Source organism: Nelumbo nucifera, chromosome 4, assembly GCF_055504915.1.
Source record: "Nelumbo nucifera cultivar China Antique chromosome 4, China Antique-T2T, whole genome shotgun sequence".
In the NCBI taxonomy this organism is placed as follows: Eukaryota; Viridiplantae; Streptophyta; class Magnoliopsida; order Proteales; family Nelumbonaceae; genus Nelumbo; species Nelumbo nucifera.
This window is the reverse complement of record NC_142652.1, coordinates 82,527,673-82,549,100: the sequence shown is the minus strand read 5'-3', so window position 1 is coordinate 82,549,100 and position 21,428 is coordinate 82,527,673. Positions and strand designations below refer to the sequence as shown.

General features: G+C 37.4%; 2 protein-coding genes across 7 annotated transcripts in view; both read left to right on the top strand.

Moving 5' to 3' along the window:
- The window catches only part of LOC104606152 (uncharacterized), a 58,990-nt gene extending 50,955 nt beyond the window's left edge, over positions 1 to 8,035 (top strand). For both annotated transcript variants that reach the window (XM_010271221.2, XM_010271220.2), the window contains exon 27: positions 7,642 to 8,035. In XM_010271221.2, coding sequence (XP_010269523.2) covers positions 7,642 to 7,755 — 114 coding nt within the window. In that variant the 3' untranslated portion in view covers positions 7,756 to 8,035. The remainder of the gene's footprint in view (positions 1 to 7,641) is intronic.
- Positions 8,036 to 15,149: 7,114 nt separating this feature from the next.
- TPK1 (thiamine pyrophosphokinase1) lies at positions 15,150 to 21,428 on the top strand. 5 transcript variants are annotated; one of them, XM_088886651.1, is made up of 7 exons: positions 15,150 to 15,551; positions 15,701 to 15,797; positions 16,690 to 16,762; positions 18,910 to 19,011; positions 20,199 to 20,448; positions 21,019 to 21,144; positions 21,230 to 21,428. In XM_088886651.1, exons 1-6 carry the CDS (start codon positions 15,419 to 15,421, stop codon positions 21,138 to 21,140), a joined length of 777 nt encoding a protein of 258 aa, XP_088742777.1. In that variant the 5' UTR covers positions 15,150 to 15,418; the 3' UTR covers positions 21,141 to 21,144; positions 21,230 to 21,428. The 5 variants fall into 5 exon arrangements, with proteins under 5 accessions (XP_088742777.1, XP_010269525.1, XP_088742780.1 ...); XM_010271223.3 differs by having other exon boundaries at positions 15,152 to 15,551; positions 15,696 to 15,797; positions 21,019 to 21,428; XM_088886654.1 differs by having other exon boundaries at positions 15,152 to 15,551; positions 15,678 to 15,797; positions 21,019 to 21,428.

Sequence of the window (21,428 nt, the reverse complement as noted above, 5' to 3'; positions counted from 1 at the left end):
GGACCTAGGCGAGGTGCATACTTTATAATGTGTGTTGCTTGAGCATTTAGGCGCACCTTTTAAAACACTGGCCCAAACTTGGCTGTAATAAGTTTGCACCTTTGAAATACATCTTTTTAATACCTAGACCAAGTTTTTCTCTTGGGGAGGAAATTTTATCCCAACCTACTAGGATTTTCCTCTTCTTTTGCCATCTTTCCCAAAGAAATTCCCTTTGGAGCCTCCTTCCAATCTTCCTCAAAATGCTTTGTCCAGGCTCTCAACCCTTCTATAACCGTACTCTGGATGTGACCCAACCTGGTGTACAAAACATTAGGGAGAAATTATAGACACAACTTGCCGAAGGAGCCTACTCTAGCATACTACTTTCATTGACCATGATTTTGGCCTAATGCCTCCTCTTGCCTCAAAGGTTTCTGGTCTATAATTGGCACTTGGAGAATAAAAGCTTAGTAGTGTGCAATGAATCAAAAAAGCACAGCTTTCAACTGAAGAGTTCATTAAATGTAGAGGAATACCCTTTGACCAACCATCCTTTCCAAAGCCTGAACTTTAATCTTTTTGAGTTACCATGAATCATCCCCATAGAGGAAATCAGGAAATCAGGCCTGTAATAGGCCTTTACCACCAGCCTATGGTTGTCCATTGTGCTTCTCTCTTAAGCATAGGGGCAACCTCATAATCTTCAACAACCTAAGGAAATCAGGTCAACTTTTTCTCAACCCTCATAAAAGTTTAGCAAAAGATACCCTCTGGATTGAGGAATATCGTAATTACTATTCCTCCTTTTAGTGAGTCCAAAAATAGAGATGACAAATTGACCCGTCCCCGTGGGGTCCCACCCTGCCCCGATCAGGGTGGGTTTTTGACCCCTGATTGGGATTCGGGGAAACCCGAAACTTTGGGGATCGGGGACGGGGCAGGGATGGTATTTTCCTACCCTGCCCCACCCATGCCCCCGAATATCGTAATTACTATTCCTCCTTTTAGTGAGTCCAAAAATAGAGATGACAAATTGACTCGTCCCCGTGGGGTCCCACCCTGCCCTGATCAGGGTGGGTTTTTTGACCCCTGATTGGGATTCAGGGAAACCCAAAACTTTGGGGATCGGGGATGGGGCAAGGATGGTATTTTCCTACCCTACCTCACACATGCCCCCGAATCTGGCCCTACTATATTGTATAACATAATATATATTGTGAAGTTTGTGTGGTAGTTTTTGATTATTTATCGTTTAGATAGGAAGTGGGGACCACAACACTCTTCTTGGGTCCTTTTTGAGTAGTTATTGTAAGTGTTTTATGATCTATTTTAGCCGCCCTATAAGGTCATATCGGTCTTTGTACTCATTATTTTAAACTCTAAATAATAGTGAAGAGGGCAGCCTTTATTGCTCTTTTCTCTCTCAAATCTCTTCTCTTCTCTTTCTTCTCTCTTTCCTTTTTCAAGAAATATTCTTTTTCTTTTACAGATTTTTATTTTAGCAATTTTCTACTTGGTACCAGAGCTCGGCTAGGGTTTCTTGGAGTTCTTCCATGCAGTCCTAGATCAGTATAAAGGGCTGATTGATCTACTTCAGATTGCGTAGTTCTTGGATTTTTTTGGTGTTTTCTAGTCACTAGGAGGGTGATCTATGTTTTGGCATCAAAATCAGGATAAACTAGAGTGGGGAAGAGTCCTAGTCAAGTTGGACTCTTCAATTTTGATTTGATCTTGGGCACTCAGGCATTGTTGGACTTCTCTAGGTATTCTATAGGGGCGGTTAGGTTTTTGGGAAGTTTTGGGCCCTCCCCGATTCACATTTCTCTCCAGTGGGAGACAGTGGTAGGAGATAGATTTCTCTCCGGATAGGGTTTTCTTCTTTCGGAAAGATCTGTTACCCTTCTGTGTGAGATCAATTTGATATTGGAGGCTTTCTACCTAGTTATTTCCTAGGTTTGAATTGTTTGAAGTTAAAATGGAGAGTTGGAGTATTGAGCAAAAATCCACCGATAACATGGGTCCAGGTGTTAGAGGTAGTAGTGATATTTTTGGGTCTAGAATTATTACTACATTGAAATTTGATGGTACAAATTACCTAGAATGGGCATAATTAGACAAAATGGCCATTGGTTCTCGTGGGAAACTGGGGTACATTACTAGGGAGGAGAAGAAGCCTGATACTGATCCCTTCCGGTGGGTACAAGAGAATTACATGGTGATGGTCTAACTGTATAACTCTATGTTACCTCACATTGGTAAACATTTCTTGTGGGCTAATACTGCAAGGGAGATTTGAGATGGAGTGACTAAAACCTATTCCCATAAACAAAATGTAGATAGAGCCTATCAATTAAGGAATTAGGTGATTAGTACAAAACAGGGAGATAGACCTCTTGCCTTGTATTTCTCCACGCTGAAAACTCTTTGGCAAGAGATGGACCACTTAGAAATTGTGGTTTGTGAGAGTATGAAGGATGCAACAACCTATCAGGGGTTGGTGGAAAAGAATAGGGTTTTTGAGTTATTGGCTAGGCTAAACCCTAAATTTGACATTGCCAGGCAACACCTCCTTTCTAGAGAAAGTGTGACTCTTTCTCAAGCTTATGCCTTTGTCTCTAGAGAAGAGAGCAAGAGGAATGTTATGTTGAGACAGTCTGGGATTGATCAGTCGGCTACGATTAGTATAGCCAAATTTAAGCCAAATGGAGACAATGGGATTAGTGAGGCTAGGAGGGAGGACAAGGACTTTGGTGTGTGACTATTGCAAGAAGACTAAGCATACTAGAGACACTTGTTGGAAGCTTTACCCTTATCTCATCATACCAACTCGAGTCAAGAACAAGAAGGGAAATGCAAATTTGGCAATTACAGGAGACTCTTCGAGACCCCTTCCCCAAGTTTATTTGGAGTACATTGCAGCAGCAGCAGCAGCAGCAATGAGAATTGAACTGGAGAAGTATGGACAGCTTATGCGTAAGAAGGATTCAGCCAATTCTAGTTCTTTAGATGGGCAGCACGATGCAAGAGCCAATCACACTACTTCCTTTGCTCGTACAGGTAGTTCATACGAGGTTGCAAATCATGCATCCACCTCAGGTAAGGAGGGACCTCCCTGGATTATAGACTCAGGAGCATTTGTGCTCTGGTAGAGATGGAGTTTCTACAGCAGATGGTTCCCACATTCCCATTGTTGGGAAAGGGATAGTTAGAGTGACTAATGACATTACTTTATCCTCTGTCTTACATGTCCCTAGACTCCATACTAATATTCTTTTTGTAAGCTCTCTGATAAAAAAATTGTATTGTTCAGTGACCTTCCTTCCTGGTAATTGTGTTTTGTAGGATCTGAAATCAAAGAGGACGATTGGGAGTGGTCATGAGGTGAATGGGATCTATCTTTTGGATGAGTTTCCAAGACATCAAAGCCATCATGTTAGTAGCAACAGTAATAGTGGATTAGAGTCCGTGAGTCAAATTATGCTTTGGCATAATTGTTTGGGTCATCTTTCTTTCATTTCATTAAGGTCTTTGTTTCCAAAGTTGTTTGAGTCTATTCAGTTGTCTAGTTTGTTATGTGAAAGTTGTCAGTTGGGAAAGCATTGTAGACATTCTTTTAAACCAAGTTATAAAAGTTCCTTTGCTTTTGATATTGTTCACACTAATGTATGAGGACCTTACCACATTTCTTCCATGGGTGGTTACCGTTACTTTCTTTTGTTTGTGGATGATCATACACGGTATTCTTGGATATATTTGATGATATCACGTGATGAAGTACTTATTTTGGTGTGACAGTTCTACCAGATGGTTCTCACACAATTTGGAGTGAGGAATAAAATCTTAAGATCAGATAATGCCAGAAAATACTTTGAGAAGGACTTGGCCACATATTTCTTGGAGCATGGTGTGATTCATCAGAGTAGTTGTGCATATACACCGCAATAGAATGGGGTAATAGTGAGGAAAAATAAACACATTATGGAGGTGGCAAGAAGTCTTATGGTGTATGCCTCAGTTCCTATTCGTTTTTTGGGGGATGCAGTTCTCACAGTCATGTATCTGATGGGGAGATATTTCATATACCTTTGAGAGTCTTTGGGTGTGTTTCCTTTGTTCACATTCTTGGTCCTCATCACAAGAAATTGGATCCTAAGGGTCAAGAAATGTGTTTTGCTTGGGTATGCTCAAAACTAAAAGGGGTATTGTTATGATCTAGTGTTGGGGAGCAGGTTTGTTACTATGGATGTTACCTTCTTTGAGTTTACTTTCTTTTATTCGGGTGGTTATCCTTAGGGGGAGTATTTTGGGGAGGAGAACTCACAACATGTCTCTCTTCCTGTTTCATTTATTCCTTCATCTGACCCATCTGTCTCACCATCAGCAGCTATAGTCCCACTAGTTGATCCACTACGGCTAGCTTCACAGCTCTATTAGTGCTGCCAGAAGAGGGTTGACTCCACACATGCTCCGATAGAAGAACCTGCACCACTCTCCGTCAGTCCATATGAAATCCCAGGTTTGGCTGATACAGTTCCAAGTATTTCCCTTGAACCTGAGCCTATTATTTCCCCTAATAGTGATGTTTTTGTACCTAACATTGTTGTTATAGCTGATCCCACTGATCTTGATCTTCCCATTGCACTCCAGAAAGGGAAGAGAAAGTGTATAGCCTATTGCACATTTCACACTATCTTTCCTACAATGCCTTGTCCCCCTCCTACCATGCTTTTCTTTCTTCCTTGAATTCTATGTCTATACCCAAAAATGTCAATGAGACTCTCTCCAAACCTAAGTGGAAAATAGCTATGCAAGAAGAAATTGAAGTTTTGGTTAAGAATTGGACATGGGAGATACTTGATCTTCCTACAGACAAAGAGACAATCGAATGCAAATGGATGCTCACTGTGAAGTACAGGGCTGATGGCAGTATGAGGAGTACAAGGCAAAGTTGGTTGCAAAATGGTATACACAAACCTATGGTATCGATTACTTGGAGACTTTTGCACCAGTTGCTAAGATGGGTTTAGTTCGAATTCTCTTGTCCCTAGTAATTACCTATTCATGGCCTCTATTCCAGCTTGATGTTAAAAATGCTATTCTTAATGGTGATCTGCAAGATGAGGTATATATGGACATTCCAACTGGTTTTTATGAGAATGTTGATAAGGGAAAAGTTTGCAGGCTGAAGAAATCACTATATGGTTTGAAACAGTCACCTAGGGCATGGTTTGATAAGTTCAGAGGGGCACTTATCCGTTTTGGATACACACAAACTCAATTTGATCATACTCTCATTGTAAAGAGGAGAGAGACACTCTTATCAATATTGATTATATATGTAGATGATATAGTTGAGATCAAGGATCTAGGTGAACTGAAATATTTTCTGGGGATTGAGGTTGCAAGATCCAAGCATGGGATTTTCATCTCTCAGAGGAAATATGTGTTGGACTTACTACAAGAGATTGGGAAGCTAGGAACTAAACCAGCTGATACTCCTATTGACCCAAATCATAGAATTAATGCTTTGGATGGTGAGTTGGTTAAGGATGTGGGAAGATATTAGAGGATGGTAGGCCAACTACTATATTTATATATGACACGTCTAGACATTTCCTATGTTGTTAGTGTTGTGAGTCAGTATATACATGCTCCTCAGGTTCAACACTGGGAAGCCATTGGGAGGATACTTGTTTACCTGAAGAAGCATCCTAGTAGCGGGATTCTTTTCTCAGACCATGAAAATTTAAAACTGGAGTCCTACATAGATGTAAATTGGGCATGTTGTTTAAATGACAGGAGATTTACATCAATGTATACACCTTTGTGGAAGGAAACTTGGTTTCATGGGAGAGTTAAAAACAGCCAATTATAGCTAGATCAAGTGCAGATGCTGAATATAGATCTATGGCTCATGATGTTTCAGAACTACTTTGGGTGAGATATCTATTGAGTGAGATTGGAATAGAAACTAAGGAACCCATGATGTTATATTGTGACAACCATGTTGCAATCAATATTGCCCACAATCCAATTCAACATGACAGGACTAAACACATTGAGGTTGATAGGCATTTCATAAGAGAGGGTGACAATTGGAGAAATTTGCTTGCCTTATGTCTCCTCTGAATTACAGTTGGCTGATGTCTTCACCAAAGGGGTTGCAAAGTATAAGCTTGAACACAATCTACACAAGTTGGGAATGTGTGACATTTACTCCCAACTTGAGAGGGAGTATTGAGGTTTTAGACAGTTTTGTGCAATTTGTAGTGGAAGCTTTTGATTATTTATTGTTTAGATAAGAAGTGGGGACCATAGCACTCTTGTTGGGTCCTTTTTGAGCAGTTATTGGTCTTTGTACTCATTATTTTAAACTATAAATAATAGTGAAGAGGGCAGCCAGAATTATTGCTCTCTTTTCTCTCTCAAATCTCTTCAAGAAATATTCTTTTTCTTTTACAAATTTTTATTTCAGCAGTTTTCTACTTATATAAAATTTGTAATATGTTAATATATGCTATATTATATTAGGGAAAATTCCTGATTTGTACCATGTACTTGGGCCTAGTGCCACTTTAGTCCCGAACTTTAAAGCGCGACAATTCAATACTGAACTTTCGAAATGTGTCAATCCAGTAACTGTTGTTAACCAACCTGTAGTCAATTAATTAAACCATAAGGGTAGTTTAAGAAATTTGCCCTTTGGTAATTTAATGCATTCTGTCATCTGACTTATGTTGGGGATTTTGGCGCAAAGTGAATATTCAGAGGGTCTGTCTCATATAAAAGTTTAGGTGGTATTTGTTGTTGACCCCATAGTACAAGGAATATCTCTCTATCAAATTTTTTGATCAAATCAAATTGAAAACTAGGATCATGATCCAAATTGAATTTGAATCCATCCTATTTTGCCGAATTTGGATATCCCTTTATCAAATTTTGGGATTGGATACAACATCATTAGTGAATTTGAACTCGGATTGACCTTTGTAAAATTCGTTTGATCATTGGATCGGATGGATATTATTTGCATCGACATTATAGTAATTAAAACATTGATGACCTGTCTGATGGATATTATTTAATACTTTGTTTATGCATTCAAGTGGAATGACTTGTGAACCATGTCCCATTTGGGAGGGCTGAGCTGAAGATTCATCTAAGCTGGTTAAGGTTCTTTGAAGCGCTCCAGGTTCAAAGAGGCTGAAGTCTTCAAATGAGTGACTGACAGCCGATTTGGGCTCTCTGGATTATTCAATTATGGTATATAAGCTCTGTGTAGGGCCCACCTTGGAAAGCCACAAGCCATTGTGCTTCAGCCAAATGGGCACTCAGTAACCTTAGAAACTTAGACAGATTAGTGGAAAAAAAAATCTGCTTCTGGTGACGAGTATTCTGATGAAACATACTGCAGTTGTGTTTTTTTTTTTTTTCTTTTTTTATATATTTTTTCCAAAGCATAGTATTAGTACCTAGGTTTCCTGTTTTGATGGAATTTCAACTCCACCCTTGTCTTTGAGCTTAAAATTCCATAACTATTGTATAAAAAATTATATTGTTTGCCAAAGCCACTGCATTTTGAAGGAATAAGGCAGTATAGTAATGCTCCTTTAATTACTCGAGGATTTCTGAATGCTCAGTTCTGTGCCGTTTATATAGGTATGTGCAAGTGTTTCATCAGAGTCAGCAAATATGAATGAACTTCTCCAATGGAATGAGTTGTATGGAGAAGGCGGATCAAGAAAGAAAAGATCACTCAGCTATTTCATGTAAAGGTATCCTATTTGTACAGTCCAATTTTTTGCCGCTTTTTCTTTTGCCTCTACAGCCAGACGAAAAATAGGAATTGTTATTGATGGATATTCCATCACAGGCTTCAATATATCATGTATAGTGTGATATTTAATCGGCTCTATTTATATGATCGTTAATCTAATTAGATGTTTGCCAAGCTTATGGTCCAAAGGAAGCTATTTTGCTACTATGGTGATTTTTTCTTGTATAAATTCAATTTCAGCAATGTAATAAGCATCATCATGATTTTCTTTTCAAATTTTATTTTCATTTTCTTGGAGCCAGATGTGTAATTATTGGAAGAGGCAAAATGAAATAATGAACCAATCTGAAGCCAGCATTACCGAACTCATGGTTTTCAAAACCAGACCGGAAATTTTTTTTTATTTTTTTTCAGAACGGGCCATCCGTTCGGTTAGAACGGTCAGACTGTTTGACCTGGGAACCAGATTCCTGACCGGTTCGTTGTCTGCTTCAATTTTAAAAACCTTGATCGAACTTGTGTTAAACCATATATTCAAGATAACTCGTTGGCAGCAATCCTGCTGGTTGTACTTGTAGGGAATTCCGGGTTCTACCTTCATTACGGTTTGGGGTGGTATGGGCCTAAGGGGCTTCAACTTTCAAGAAAGAACAAGAAAGTCTAAAATATTCAAGAAGCAGCATTGCTTCAAAAAGTGTTGACTTGAGGGAATGTTTGGATTTGGAAAGCAAGTAGAAATGGAGTAATTTCATGTATTGGCAAGTTTTAGGCAATTGTAATTAATTAAACCTTAAGGGTAGTTTAAAAAATTTGCCCTTTAGTAATTTAATTTAAAGCAAGGTTCGAAGTATCGTTACATATTGGCTATATCAGCTGATATGTATCGTTTTGGGACCTTTCTGATACGCCCCTACAGTGGGTGTATCGGGGTTCTGAATCAGTTCAGCGGATGGAGGGATCTTAGACCGGCTCCCCTGAACCAGTTTTGAAAAAAATAAATAAAAAAAAAGTAAAAAAACAAGTATTGAAATGCCTGATATGCCCCTACTGGCGTATTGGACGTATTTTTAACCTTCATTTAAAGCACTCGTTGTCGACCCCATAGTACAAGGGATATCTCTATCAAATTTTTGGATCAAATCAATTTGAAAAATAGGATCAGGATCCAAATTGAATTTGAATCCATCTTTTTTTGCCGAATTTGGATATCCCTTTATTAAATTTTTTGATTGGATTCAACATCCTTAGTGAATTTGAACTCGGATTGACCTTTGTAAAATTCGTTGGATCGTTGGATCGGATGGATGTACCCTGATTCAAATCTGACCCGATCCATTTGCATCCTTGATTCGGGTTAGGGTGGCCAGATACTTAGCGAGGACATGGAAAATTACCATCCCTATCTTAGCTTACCTAATTCACCTATTCCAATCCAACAAAATTAGCTTGATCTATGTATAAAATAGTTAAACTAATTTTCAACAATTTTGAACTAATAACAAACATCAATTTAAATGAAAACTTTTCAATTTTCAAATAATTTGAACTAACAACCATAAATTTAAATAAAATTTTCAATTTTCAAATAACAACATTTTTCAATTAACACCGCTTTTCAAATATTTTCAACAACTTTTAATTTTCAAATATTTTCAGCAACCATCAAATGTTTTTATTTCTCAAGGCAAGTTTGGATCACTTGCCAACAAATGTTCCAACAACATCTAACTCTACACATCTCATACATGGTGGGTCCCATTTTTATGGTGGGCCCTAGTTTTATAGCAAGGTGTACGGTGTTAGATCAAGTTGGTAGGGTATTCTAACTCGCTCAAGGCCGCATCCATGGATTAGACTTGAGCTGGACAAAACAAAGATCCAACCCATTTGAATCATCCTCTTAACCCGATTTATGGCCACAGTTAGGGGTAGACCTGTTCATGGGTTGGGCCAGGCCGGGTTGGACTTTTACTCTTCATAAACATGATTTTGTTAGGCCCGAGCCCGAAGCCCGCCCTAACAAAAGAAAGAACTCATCGCCAGTGATTGTGTTCGCCAGTGCTGAGTTCGCGTCTATGAGAGAGGGAGAGAGAGAGAGAGAGAGGATTCACCAGCCGGTGCTCAGTTCGCGGTGAGATGCGATTTTGACAGTGAAAAGAGGAGTCAGTTCGCGTCCGAGAGAGAGAGAGAGAGGACTCACTACCACCATCGCCGGTGCCTGTGTTCGCCGCTTCGTCGATGTCTAAGATTTGAAAGAGAAGAAGTGAGAAGAGGAACGAGAGAGAGAGAGAGAGAGAGAGAGAGAGAGAGAGAGAGAGAGAGAGAGAGAGAGAGAGAGAGAGAGAGAGAGAGAGAGAGAGAGAGAGAGAACACTCACCGCCAGTCTATCGGAGTTGTTGCGTCGGTGAATGTTCGCCAGTTCTGCAGCTGCTTGAGAGTGTGAGGAGGATGTGAAGAGAAGAGAGGTTCGGCATTGGGCAATTTGGCTAACAGGAAATGTGGAAAGAGATGAATGAAAAGGGTTAGGATATTAGGGTTTTTGGGTTTAGTCTATAGGTTGGGCTGGGCTATTTTGGCAAATCTCGAGCCCGGCTCGAATTTATTGTGGGCCAAGCTTTTTGGCCCGAGGTCAAGCCTGCGGGCTCATTAGTGTGTTCAAGCCCATCTGGGGGCCAGGCCGGCCCATCAGGCCACCCGGCCCATGAACAGGTCTAGTTAGGGATGAGCAAAAAAACCAAAAAACCGAACCGACCGAAAAATCGATTAACCAAACCAATCAGTTGGTTTTCAGTTCGGTGTTTTTAAAAAATCGAAGGTACTGGTTTGGTTTTGGTTAGCGAATATAGAAAATCGGCAGTTAATCAAACCGATCAGTATACATATATTTCTATATATTTATGTATATTAAACATATTTTATATTTTTATATATTATAAATTAATAAATATGCATTATATATAAAGATATATATTTATAATATATGATTTATTATTTATGATTTAAAATATAATATTTTAAATATATTTATATTTTTTTATTATATACTTATAATATATATTGTAGAAATTAAAAAACTGAAAAATCGACCGTTAACCGAACTGGTCAACCGATTACCGATGGGCTTTGGTTCGGTTTCGGTTACCGGTTTTTCAAAAAACTGGTAGTACCAGTTCGGTTACAAAAAAAGGCCCACGGTTCAGGCCGTAGCTACAATGTTCACCCTATTGAGCAAAAACAAAAGTTGCGAGTGGGTCAATAGAGCTATGAGTGAGGTGGTTTTGTGAGGGAGATGAAAGAGTTTTTGAGATAGAGTTGAATGGTCAATCAAGGTTGTTAAATATATTTTTATGACAAAATTACCTCTAACATGGGCCCAAACATTCACCAGGCCCACAAATTTTAGAGTCGGGCTTGGGCCTAATAATTCAAGTCTGGCCTAGACCTGAAGTATAGGCCATATTTGGGAGTGCTTATTGAATAAGTGCTTAAAAACAAGTGCTTATTCGAATAATCACTTATTTGCATTTGGCACCCAACTTTTTCAAGTGCTTACTTTTTAAAATAAGCACTTATTTTATATTGGGTGTTTGGTAGCCTTTTTCTCTAATAAACGCTTAAATAAGCATTTGTGACTCTTTTTGTCCTTCATTTTCTTTCAAATTTTCAAAATATACCCTTTGAAAGCACTTCTATTAAATTACTTTTATAAAAAGACTTTTATGAAAGTACTTGTATAAAAACACTTTATGAAAGTATTTTTATGAAAGCACTTTTGTAAAAGTACTTTTATGGAAGCACTTTTAAGAAAGTACCCTTACGAAAACACTTTTGTAAAAATACTTTTACTTTTACAAAAGTGTTTTCGTAAAAATGTTTTCATAAAAGTGCTTTTGTAAGCTTTCATAAAAATACTTTTATAAAACTCAACTAGGGATAATTTTGGAAGAAAAAAAATGAATAAGTGCTTATTGTATAAGCACTTAAAAAAGCTAGAAATTTGGGATTAAAAAAAGCCCTTATTTTTAAAATAAGCACTTAATTCGGGTTTATTTCCCAAATACCAATAAGTGCTCAATGGCCCAAATAAGCATTTATTTTTAAACACTCCCAAACATGGCCTAAGGTTGACTAGCCATATTAGGGGTAATTTTGTTATAAAAATATTTAATAAGCTTGATAGGCCATTTTAGGGGTAGTTTGGTCACGTAAAATACTGAAATGCTTATATGTATATAACGGTAATCTTAACAGAATGTCAGTTTTGGACAATAAAATTCAATGATAGGAAGCTCTCTTAAGGTTTTGAAAAGTTATGGTAAGTTTTGGTTTTGGTCTCCACCCTCCAACTAAAGTTTATTTGTTCTATATAGGTCAGTTTGGGAGGTGTGTATATTATATTTGTGCTTTTTCCAAATTGAGGGGAAGAGTATAAATACAAATACATAAGACTCCGTTTGGGAAGAGTGCAAATGCCAATTCAGTGTATATATACACTCTGATTCAATTTTGCTAGTGTTTGGTAATAATACATTTGTCTTGACAATGACAGCAAATGCAAATTTATTACAGTAGCGACATGGATTCAATTCTCGCTACCACTTACTTAGCAGAGAACAAAGGTGTTAATGGACCGGTTTTGAATTGGACCCCATCCAAACCACAATCAATTTGGATATATTGGATGGACCAACAATACATATTGAATTAGACCAGTTTTTGCATTCAAAATTGATCAATATTATATATATATATATAGTCAAAAAAATCATATTTACACCTACCACAATTAAAAATAATTTGACAAAAAAAGATAAATTTATCCATACAAAACTAAACCAACTTTACATTTGCATCATCCATAATACACTCTACCAATTTGTATTTGTATTGAGACTCTGTTTATATTATTTCCAAACGAAGCTTAAAGTGCACATATAAATATAAAGTATAGAAATACCTTTTACAAGGTTTTTGCATTCAATATTTTTTTTCTCAACGGAGCCATAATAATTTCAACTTTCAAGAATCAAGAGCGGCTGGTACAATTATTGATTTTGAATTTGAAATATCATATAGTACGTCAGTCAAGCACGCTCATTGCTTGGTTGTACCACCGAACTTGATTCGAGGTGGTGGGGCCACCACTCTCCCATTTTCTCTATATTATCATGTGCTTGGCTTGTTGGGCCTTGGCCCTTGGGCTTTTCCTTTACATAGTCAAATATGGTAAACAGCTGACATAAAATATAAAACATAAAACATAAAACAAGCGATTGGATTTGAATCGGTCAAAGAAATGGATCGGATTCGACCTTTTGTCATTTCGTCAAATAATCAAATATTAGTTTAGTTGATAACAAAAAATAGATGGCCTATTTTAACAAAAAAAAATATATAAAATATAAAAATAATTAAAATAAAAAATTATCAAATAGATCATTAGTCGATTCAATGATTTTTGGTGAAAGATCAGGTTTAGAATAAAATAGAATCGATTGCTTGAACGATTTTCAAATCAAAATGTTCAACCAACTGCCTGTAGAAGTGGTAATGTAACGCATATGATTGTACCGTCAATGGTTTGGTTTGAGGACTGGGTGGGCCAAAAGTTTAGAACCGAACCAATTATTAATCTACATGTGAAATAACAACTTCGAACTTCGTTTTTTGATTATATAACCTTGATAAAAATGACAGTAATTGTAATTTGATCATATGTTGCTACAACAAGTATTCTCAACCAAAACTATCTTACATAATCAGATCGTAACAACAACGTGGTATTGTGTGTTTATTGCATTCATGCATTGGAAATTGAGAAAAAAACAGAGGGTATAAAATAAAATGTAAAGGCGCTGCTTTTCCAATGTGAAATATAAGTTAAAAATTAGTTTTAATAAGAGAAAAAACTATTTTCAAAGATATGTGTGTAAGTGTATTTTTTATGTAATTGATCAATCAAATCCAATAAGCAATAAAAAACATTAAAATGATGTTTTCTTTTAAAAACTAATGACACCGGATCTGCTCCTCACAGGCACATCCCATCGTGCATTGGGAGCACCTCCCATACTTATGTATTATTATTTACGGGAGATGTTCCCAATGCATGGTAGGATGTGCCTATGAGGTCATTGTGAGGCATCATGTGTGAGGTTGCTGTAAAGAGCGGCGCTGTGTGAAAAGCACATCCAGACTCATGTTTGTTTTTATTTTCATGGGAAAACATTCCCAATGGGACTGTGAGGATCAAATCCGATGCCGATCTCTTTAGGAGAACAGATCTACTCCTCACACCTGGCGCCTCACAGGCGTCTCACACACACACACACACATCCTACCATGCATTGGGAACATCTCCCATACTTATTAGTCATTATTCATGGGAGATGTTCCCAATACATAGTGGATGTGCTTGTGAGGTGTCCATTTGTGAGGAACAGATCCTGCTTCTCTCTTTAGACTAGAGAAAGGAGAGGTCTTCCCACCAAAGACGGGATCTGCTCCTCACATGCACATCCACAGTGCATTGGGAACATCTCCCATGAATAATAACTAATATTCACAAAAGATGTTCCCAATGCATGGTACAATGTGCGTGTGAGGCGCCAGGTGTGAGGAGTAGATCCGGTCTCCTTCCCTCTCACCCATTGTATCTAATTCAGGAATTCGCATATGCACCCCACAAGTACCCAACAACACATCCCAACCGTGCATTGGGTGCATCTCTTGAAGGCAAATACTGGACATTTCCCAATACACGGTCGGGATGTGCTGTGGGGCACTAGTGGGGCGCAGATAGACCTGGCAAAAAGTTGACCCAACCCAACCCGGATCATGGGTCAACCTACTGACCCAATTGTCAAGTCTAATTGGGATTATTTATGCATTGTTAGAAGTTTCCACTCTTTAATTTTTTCTATGTAGTCTCTACTTTTTATTGTTTACTCTTTAAATTGTTAAATGTTCAAATTTTTTAACTTTATATTTAGAATTTTAAGGTTGATTCTTTTAATTTTGACATTTTTATGTAACTTTTCTTTATTTTTTTAAATTTCAATTATTTTTTTGGATGACTTGAATTGACCAATGGGTCAACCCTAACCCGAATATTTAGGGTTAGGGTTAGGGTTAGGGTCTAGCATTTAACAACCCAACCCGAAGTATCTTGACCCAACCCGAACCCGACCCACCCAACCCAATTGCCAGGTTTAGGCGCAGATGTGAACTCTCAATTTAGGGCCGTTTTCACTTTTCAATTATCAGATCAAACCGGTCAAAGAATCTATTCGGTCCAGCTGGCTTTCAAAGATCTGTTTAAACCAGAACCAGAACCAGAACCAGGGTCGGTTATAGAGAACCCACCCGTTAAAGGAAAGTCTGATGCTTCTCTAACGAGATAAGAAGTTCGTCGGTTGACAACTTGACTGTGTGTGCCTAACGAATCAGAAAGTTTTGAGTTTTGACAGTAGAAAGATGGAATCGAAATTCTCTCTCCTTCGTTGCAGCTCGGCGTAGGTTTTGGGCCGGGGGAGATCCTATCTCCCACTTGATACACCATTCGCGGCAAATTATAAGAAGAAGCTCTCGCCCCGTCTCCCCCCTTCCAACTCGTTTTTTCACAGCAGAAAATCTGCGTCTCGGCGACGAAATTTAGTCATGGAGCTGATGTCTCATTCTTCCACCTTTCTTCTTCCTTCGATTCCAGTCGACGGCAGTCCAAGTCTAACATACGCGCTTGTTGTGCTCAACCAACGCCTCCCTCGATTCACTCCTCTCTTATGGAAGCATTGTATGTGTCTTTCTTACTCATGTCTAGGATTTCATTTCGCCTGTGTTCTAGGGTTCTTGTTGAGTTTTTTTTTTTTTTTTTTTGACGTTTCTTTTTGGTTTTACGTATCTTGATAAGAAGTGTTAGGGTTTGGCGGTTTTGTAGAGCAGCACAACTACGTATCTGTGCAGACGGAGGAGCTAATCGAATATATGATGAAATGCCAAAACTGCTACCTGATGAAGATGTGGTAGATGTGCGAAACAGGTTTCATGTTTATCTCTGGCTATTTTTTATCGTATTAATTTTAGGTGTGACATAAGGATTCTTGTTGTTTTTCATCTGGTTGATTCTCTGAAACAGGTTTCATGTTTATCTCTTGTTGTTTTTTATCGTATTACGTTTGTATTGGCTTTGGTTTATAAACGCGTAATGTGCCTCTTGTATTTGAACCTTTTTCTTCTTTAAGTTTCTATTGAGGCATTAAGATTTTTTTTTGGAGATTAAATTGATTGAAACGGCGTTCTATAAAGCGCTTTTATATTTTTCAGCTGTAGTCTGGATGATTCGTTTAGTTTATATGTGAAGTTGTCAAACTGGATTTGCACGGAAAAGTGTTGAAAATATTGAACAGGAACCTAACTTCCTTTTTCAGCCTTTTTTTGCCGGCTTGGAACTGGAGATGTGTAGAACTTAACGTATTTAGGTTCCAGAATCGTTGCCGATGGTCACATATCATGTTATCAGTTAGTTTAGTCCATAATCTTCTTCCCCAATACATCACATTACATCTGTTGCAACTAATTGCCTTCCAGGTTCGTGTATGATTAGTTCGGAATACCTGTGTACTTTGACCCTGGAACTTTTTATTTTATTTTATCTTTTGTAAGTGTCATTTGCATGCTTCAGCAACAGTGGGATCTCGCACATATACTTGAGTTCATAAAGAGTTATGACTGTAGTGAACATACATGATCTGACGGAACTGTGTGTGTGTATTATATGCCATGTTGGTTCAAGTTTTTCGTGGGAATTGTTCCTTGTTGAATGAATTAAGGACAGGTCTTTTCTGTAATTGGTCTTGATTTTTTTTCTTGATTCATGTCTGTATGGTTGGGACATATGTTAATTTGTAATACATCTCTTGGCTTTGTTCCAGGTACAAGCCAGATGTGATCAAAGGAGATATGGATTCAATTCGAACAGAAGTGGTTAATTTCTATTTAGGCATGGTAAGTTAGTCTGTAGTTTCTGATTCCCATCTGAATCAGTTAATCTGGTCCCTATTTATGTTTCAGTAGAACAGAGCACGTTGCAAAGTCTGATATAGCCCACACATTCTTAACTTGTGTGGTTAACTTAGAACACAGTGACTCATCTGGGGAGTCATCTTACTTTTCTCTTTTCTGTTAATGAACAATGGGGAAAAGGTAAAGGAGAAGAGACCAAACAAGTGCTCATAAACTGTTAGAACCCTGTAAGGATTGGTAAATATTCAAATATTTCTGTGTTTATTTCTTTCTTTTTTCTTTGGGGAGGGGGTGGAAGGGGTTGGGCCATTAAAGGCACATAAAGAAGTGTAGGAGGGCAAAAATGAAAGAGTTGCATCTGAAACTAAATTGGAGAGTTTGACAGAACATGAATCTGGAATTAGGTATTATAAAGAAAGAACAAAATACGAAAAGAGGAACAAAACCGATATGCATGTCTTTTAAATAGTTGAGAGAGAGAAAGAAATCTCTATAACTAAATTGGAGAAATTAACAGGACATGTTTTGGAATTTGGTACCATGAAAGAGAAGAAAATAAAAAAAGGGTAAAAGTTAAATCCACACACACTACATTCAACAGAAAAGTGTTAATGCAAATTATTTGATTCAGAACAAGTCAGAAGATCTTCACTCACATTCCAATGACTTCTCCACTTATACTCTGGTAAACTCTAATGGTTTGTTTAGGATTTTACATAGAGTGAGACCCCAGCTAAATACTCATCGTCATCACCGGCATCATCATATTAGCCTTGTCCTAACTATATGTGGTCAGCTACATGAATCCTGTTTTGCCATTCCATTCTATTGAGTATTATATCCATTGTTAAATTATGAGCCCTTAAATCATTCGTTACTACCTCAACCCATGTCCTTTTTGGTCTGCCCCTAGCTCTTCTAGTTCCTTCCACTTGCAATATCACTTCTTCTTATGGGTGCTTTGATGGTCTCTTAACTCTTATGCATGTGACCAAACCATCTCAGTCCTCATTTTAAGACCTATTAGAGCTACTTGTGGGTTCCTTCAAGTGAGTTTTTTTCTATGCCTGCTCTTCCTAATTTTCCACTTATCCATCTCAGCATTCACATTTCTGACGCACTCATTTTTTGGGCATGTTTCCTAACTGTCCAACACTCTTCTCCATACAACATTGCTGGCCTTACAACATTTTATGAATTCTTCCTTTTAGCCTAAGTGGTATTCACCTATCACACAAGACTCTGTATGCACCTCTCCATTTTGCCCATCTTGCTCTAATTCTATTGGCAACAACCTCAAAGAAATATTCAAAAAAAGGTGGGCATGCATCAGTCATCTAGGAATATTAACCTGCACACAAAATAGCCAAACAAATGATGATAAAATCACTTATTCTTAAAGGAACTGAAGTATTTCAAAACCAAAGCCCAATTGATAATGGTGTGGTATCTAGGTGAGGATGCTATGTGAGCATGAAATCTGAGGTGATCTTGTTGTTCAAGTTGCAGAATTGGCAAGCGTTTTGGAGATGCTCTAATGGTGCTTGCATAAAATGGAAAAAATAAAGAAGAAGAAGAAGAAGAAGAAGAGAGAGAGAGAGAGAGAGATCAGAAGAATAAGCAGTAGTCGTGCTGCTAGGTTCCAAACCTCTAGTTAGAGCCTAAATAACCAAGAGGAGAGGGGGTATAATCTCACAATTGGAATATTAATCTCTTTTCCCTCAAACCACAATGAGATTGCAGAAGCAAATGGAAGGGTATACACCTTTATTAAAAGAAGGCTATGTTGCTTTGCATAGCAAGAAATCAAAATAAATGAAAAAACAAAGATAACTCTAACTAATCTTATCTCTGTAACATTCCTGGTCTTCTTGGGTCATATTAACTAGAGAGTCTTGTTGGTATGGGCCCAAGATCATGTTAATAACACATGCTGATGCTGTTTAGCCAGTCCATTAAGAAGCTGCAAGTGTCCAAACAAATACCGGCAAAAGATCTGTCACCCAAGTATTTATATCAGAACATGATATTGAATTATGTGTGTGTGTATGATGTAGCAATATTGAATTTCCTCATATTTTGGGGACCAACCAACCTCCAGGATGTTTACAGTTATTTGATGCTTGCAGGGGACAAAGGTACAGAATGAATCACATGATCAGGACACTACTGATCTGCACAAATGTGTAAGCTATATTCGGGATTCCACACCAGAGCTACAAAAGTCTAGTGTAAGTGATGCTGGTGAAAGTTCTCATCTTATCATAATAAAGGGTTGAATTTTTTGGTTGATTCATTTTGATAGAAGCTCCGAATTCCATTTTATTCTTGTGGTTTAGCTTTTTTCTAATGGTATTAAAACTTTGTTGAGTTGAATTGACAAAGTAAAAACCTTAGTAAGTGATAGACTTACTTTTATGTTTTTTTTTTTTTAAATCCCAAAAGCAGAAGGCCGCATTTGGTTTTATTGTGTACTTTGTGCTGTGAAATGGGTTTGGTAAAATGTGTTTTCACGGCATGCTTTCCATAATAGAAAGCAAGAACATATATATTTGGATACGTTGACATATTTTTCATGTTTTGCCATTAGAACATACACATGTCAAACATTAACAAGTGCTGTAAGGAATTTTATAAGGCCATGTAGCTGCGTGTGTTTCCACTTGGCTGCATCATGCATTCCACTTGGTTAATTATTTTAATATTATTTTATTGGTTTTGTTAATTATTTAATTAATTTATTACTTTTACTTATCTAATTAATTAACCATTTTATTAGATAATTATTTTATTGATTTCATTATTTTTCATGATTATTTTTGTTATATAACATATTTTAATATTTTTTCTTAATTATATAAGTAGTTTCCCGGTTAATTAATTATTTTATTAGTTGATTGATCATTTCTAGTATTAACTAAATAATTTATTAAGTTTTTCTACTATTTTCTCAATTATTTTAGTATTTACCTTGTTTTATTTAATTATTTCAAATTTTGTCAATGGTAAAAGGGTGTGATGTGACCCCCGCATGATCACTTAAAACCTGAACTAAAACACTGACCAGAAGCACAAAGCCAGGAAATCTGGCTTCATTTTTCGGGCTTTTTGTGCTTTTACTTTTTGAATCTTACTCTAAAAAACATAAGTATTCAAACTTTTGAGGTGCTTTTTGTACAATTTACTTTACAAAATATAAAAAGTATTTTATAAAAGTCTTTCTAAACACCACCTAGTAGTTTCTTGATAAAGTCAACAGTTACAGCTTACACTACTCAGACATGGTGGTTGTTACACATTCACAATGAATGATCACTTGATGCGTATATTGTTTTCCCTTATCCGTTCATTTACTTGATTATTGTGTCTCTGTTTATGTTGGTTTGATGCTGATTTACTATACATGCGTCAATTGCAGTTGTGCATTCTTGTTGCTGGCGCTATGGGTGGACGGTTTGATCACGAAATTGGAAATATAAACGTTCTTTACCGATTCTCAGAGTTGCGAATGGTTCTTCTATCCGATGATTGCCTCATCCACCTTCTCCCCAGAACCCACCATCACGAGATTCATATCTTGCCTTCTGTTGAGGGCCCACACTGTGGCCTCATTCCCATCGGAATGCCCACCGCAAAGACCACAACCACCGGGCTACAGTGGGATTTGAGTAAGTAACTCATTTTCTATCAATTTTCACTAACCAAATAATTGGACTTTTTTAGTTTTTTACGCTAACTAGGTCTGTCAATGGACCAGATATTGGTATAATCTGATCTGGTCCAATATGTGTCTATTGCAGATGGACCATGTCCAATCCAATCCAATGAATATTTTTGACCAGTTTGGACCGGTCTAATTTAATGTCTGGACCATCTAATCTGTTACAGATTGGTTTTAATTTACTTTGGTTCCAACCCAAATCTGGTCCATTGAAACATGTATTCTTATCTTCTATCAATGGATTGGATATTGGTTCAATATGACCCAATCCAATATAAATCCATTGTAGGCGGACTAGGTCCAATCCAATTCAATTAATACTTTGCACCATTAAGTCTGGATTCATCCAATTCAATGTCATAATGGTCCATCCAATCCATCCAAATTGATTTTGATTTGAACGGGTTCAATCCAAAATTGGTCCATTCACACCCTTAATGCTAACTAATCACACTTAACATGATTGTGACAGTGCACCTCCCCTGTTAATTTGAGTTTTCTTTATGTTAATCTCCAGATGACACAGAGATGAGATTTGGTGGTTTGATTAGTACATCCAACCTCACCAGGGAGAAAAAGATCACAGTGCGATCAGATTCAGATCTCATCTGGACAATATCCATTAAAAAGCTGGAGTGAATCCATCTGGGGCTGTTAATATTGCCACTTCAGAACCAGATCCACCCACTGTAATATCATAGATATTTTTAATGCAGACTGCAAAGGCCTCCTTTATTTGGAATTTTTGTTACAGGTAGCTTTATGTTTGGTGTTTATGCCCATCTTTGTCTGGATTATTTTGGTAATGGCTCTTCTGGTTCTGGAAGCCAGCGTAGAATAGGATGGTCTCATTTTAGTTTTTCATTGGATTCGAGGCTGTATGTTTATATAATCTAAAATAAATTCATTTTATTATGTTAACAAAAA

What these genes read in the sequence shown, in the direction of transcription:
- TPK1 (XM_088886651.1), top strand. Translation starts at nt 15,419, where the DNA reads ATGGAGCTGATGTCTCATTCTTCCACCTTTCTTCTTCCTTCGATTCCA. An exon ending in CAGAGCTACAAAAGTCTAGT is followed by an intron (nt 19,012 to 20,198) that starts GTAAGTGATGCT and finishes CGTCAATTGCAG; the next exon opens with TTGTGCATTCTTGTTGCTGG. An exon ending in CGGGCTACAGTGGGATTTGA is followed by an intron (nt 20,449 to 21,018) that starts GTAAGTAACTCA and finishes GTTAATCTCCAG; the next exon opens with ATGACACAGAGATGAGATTT.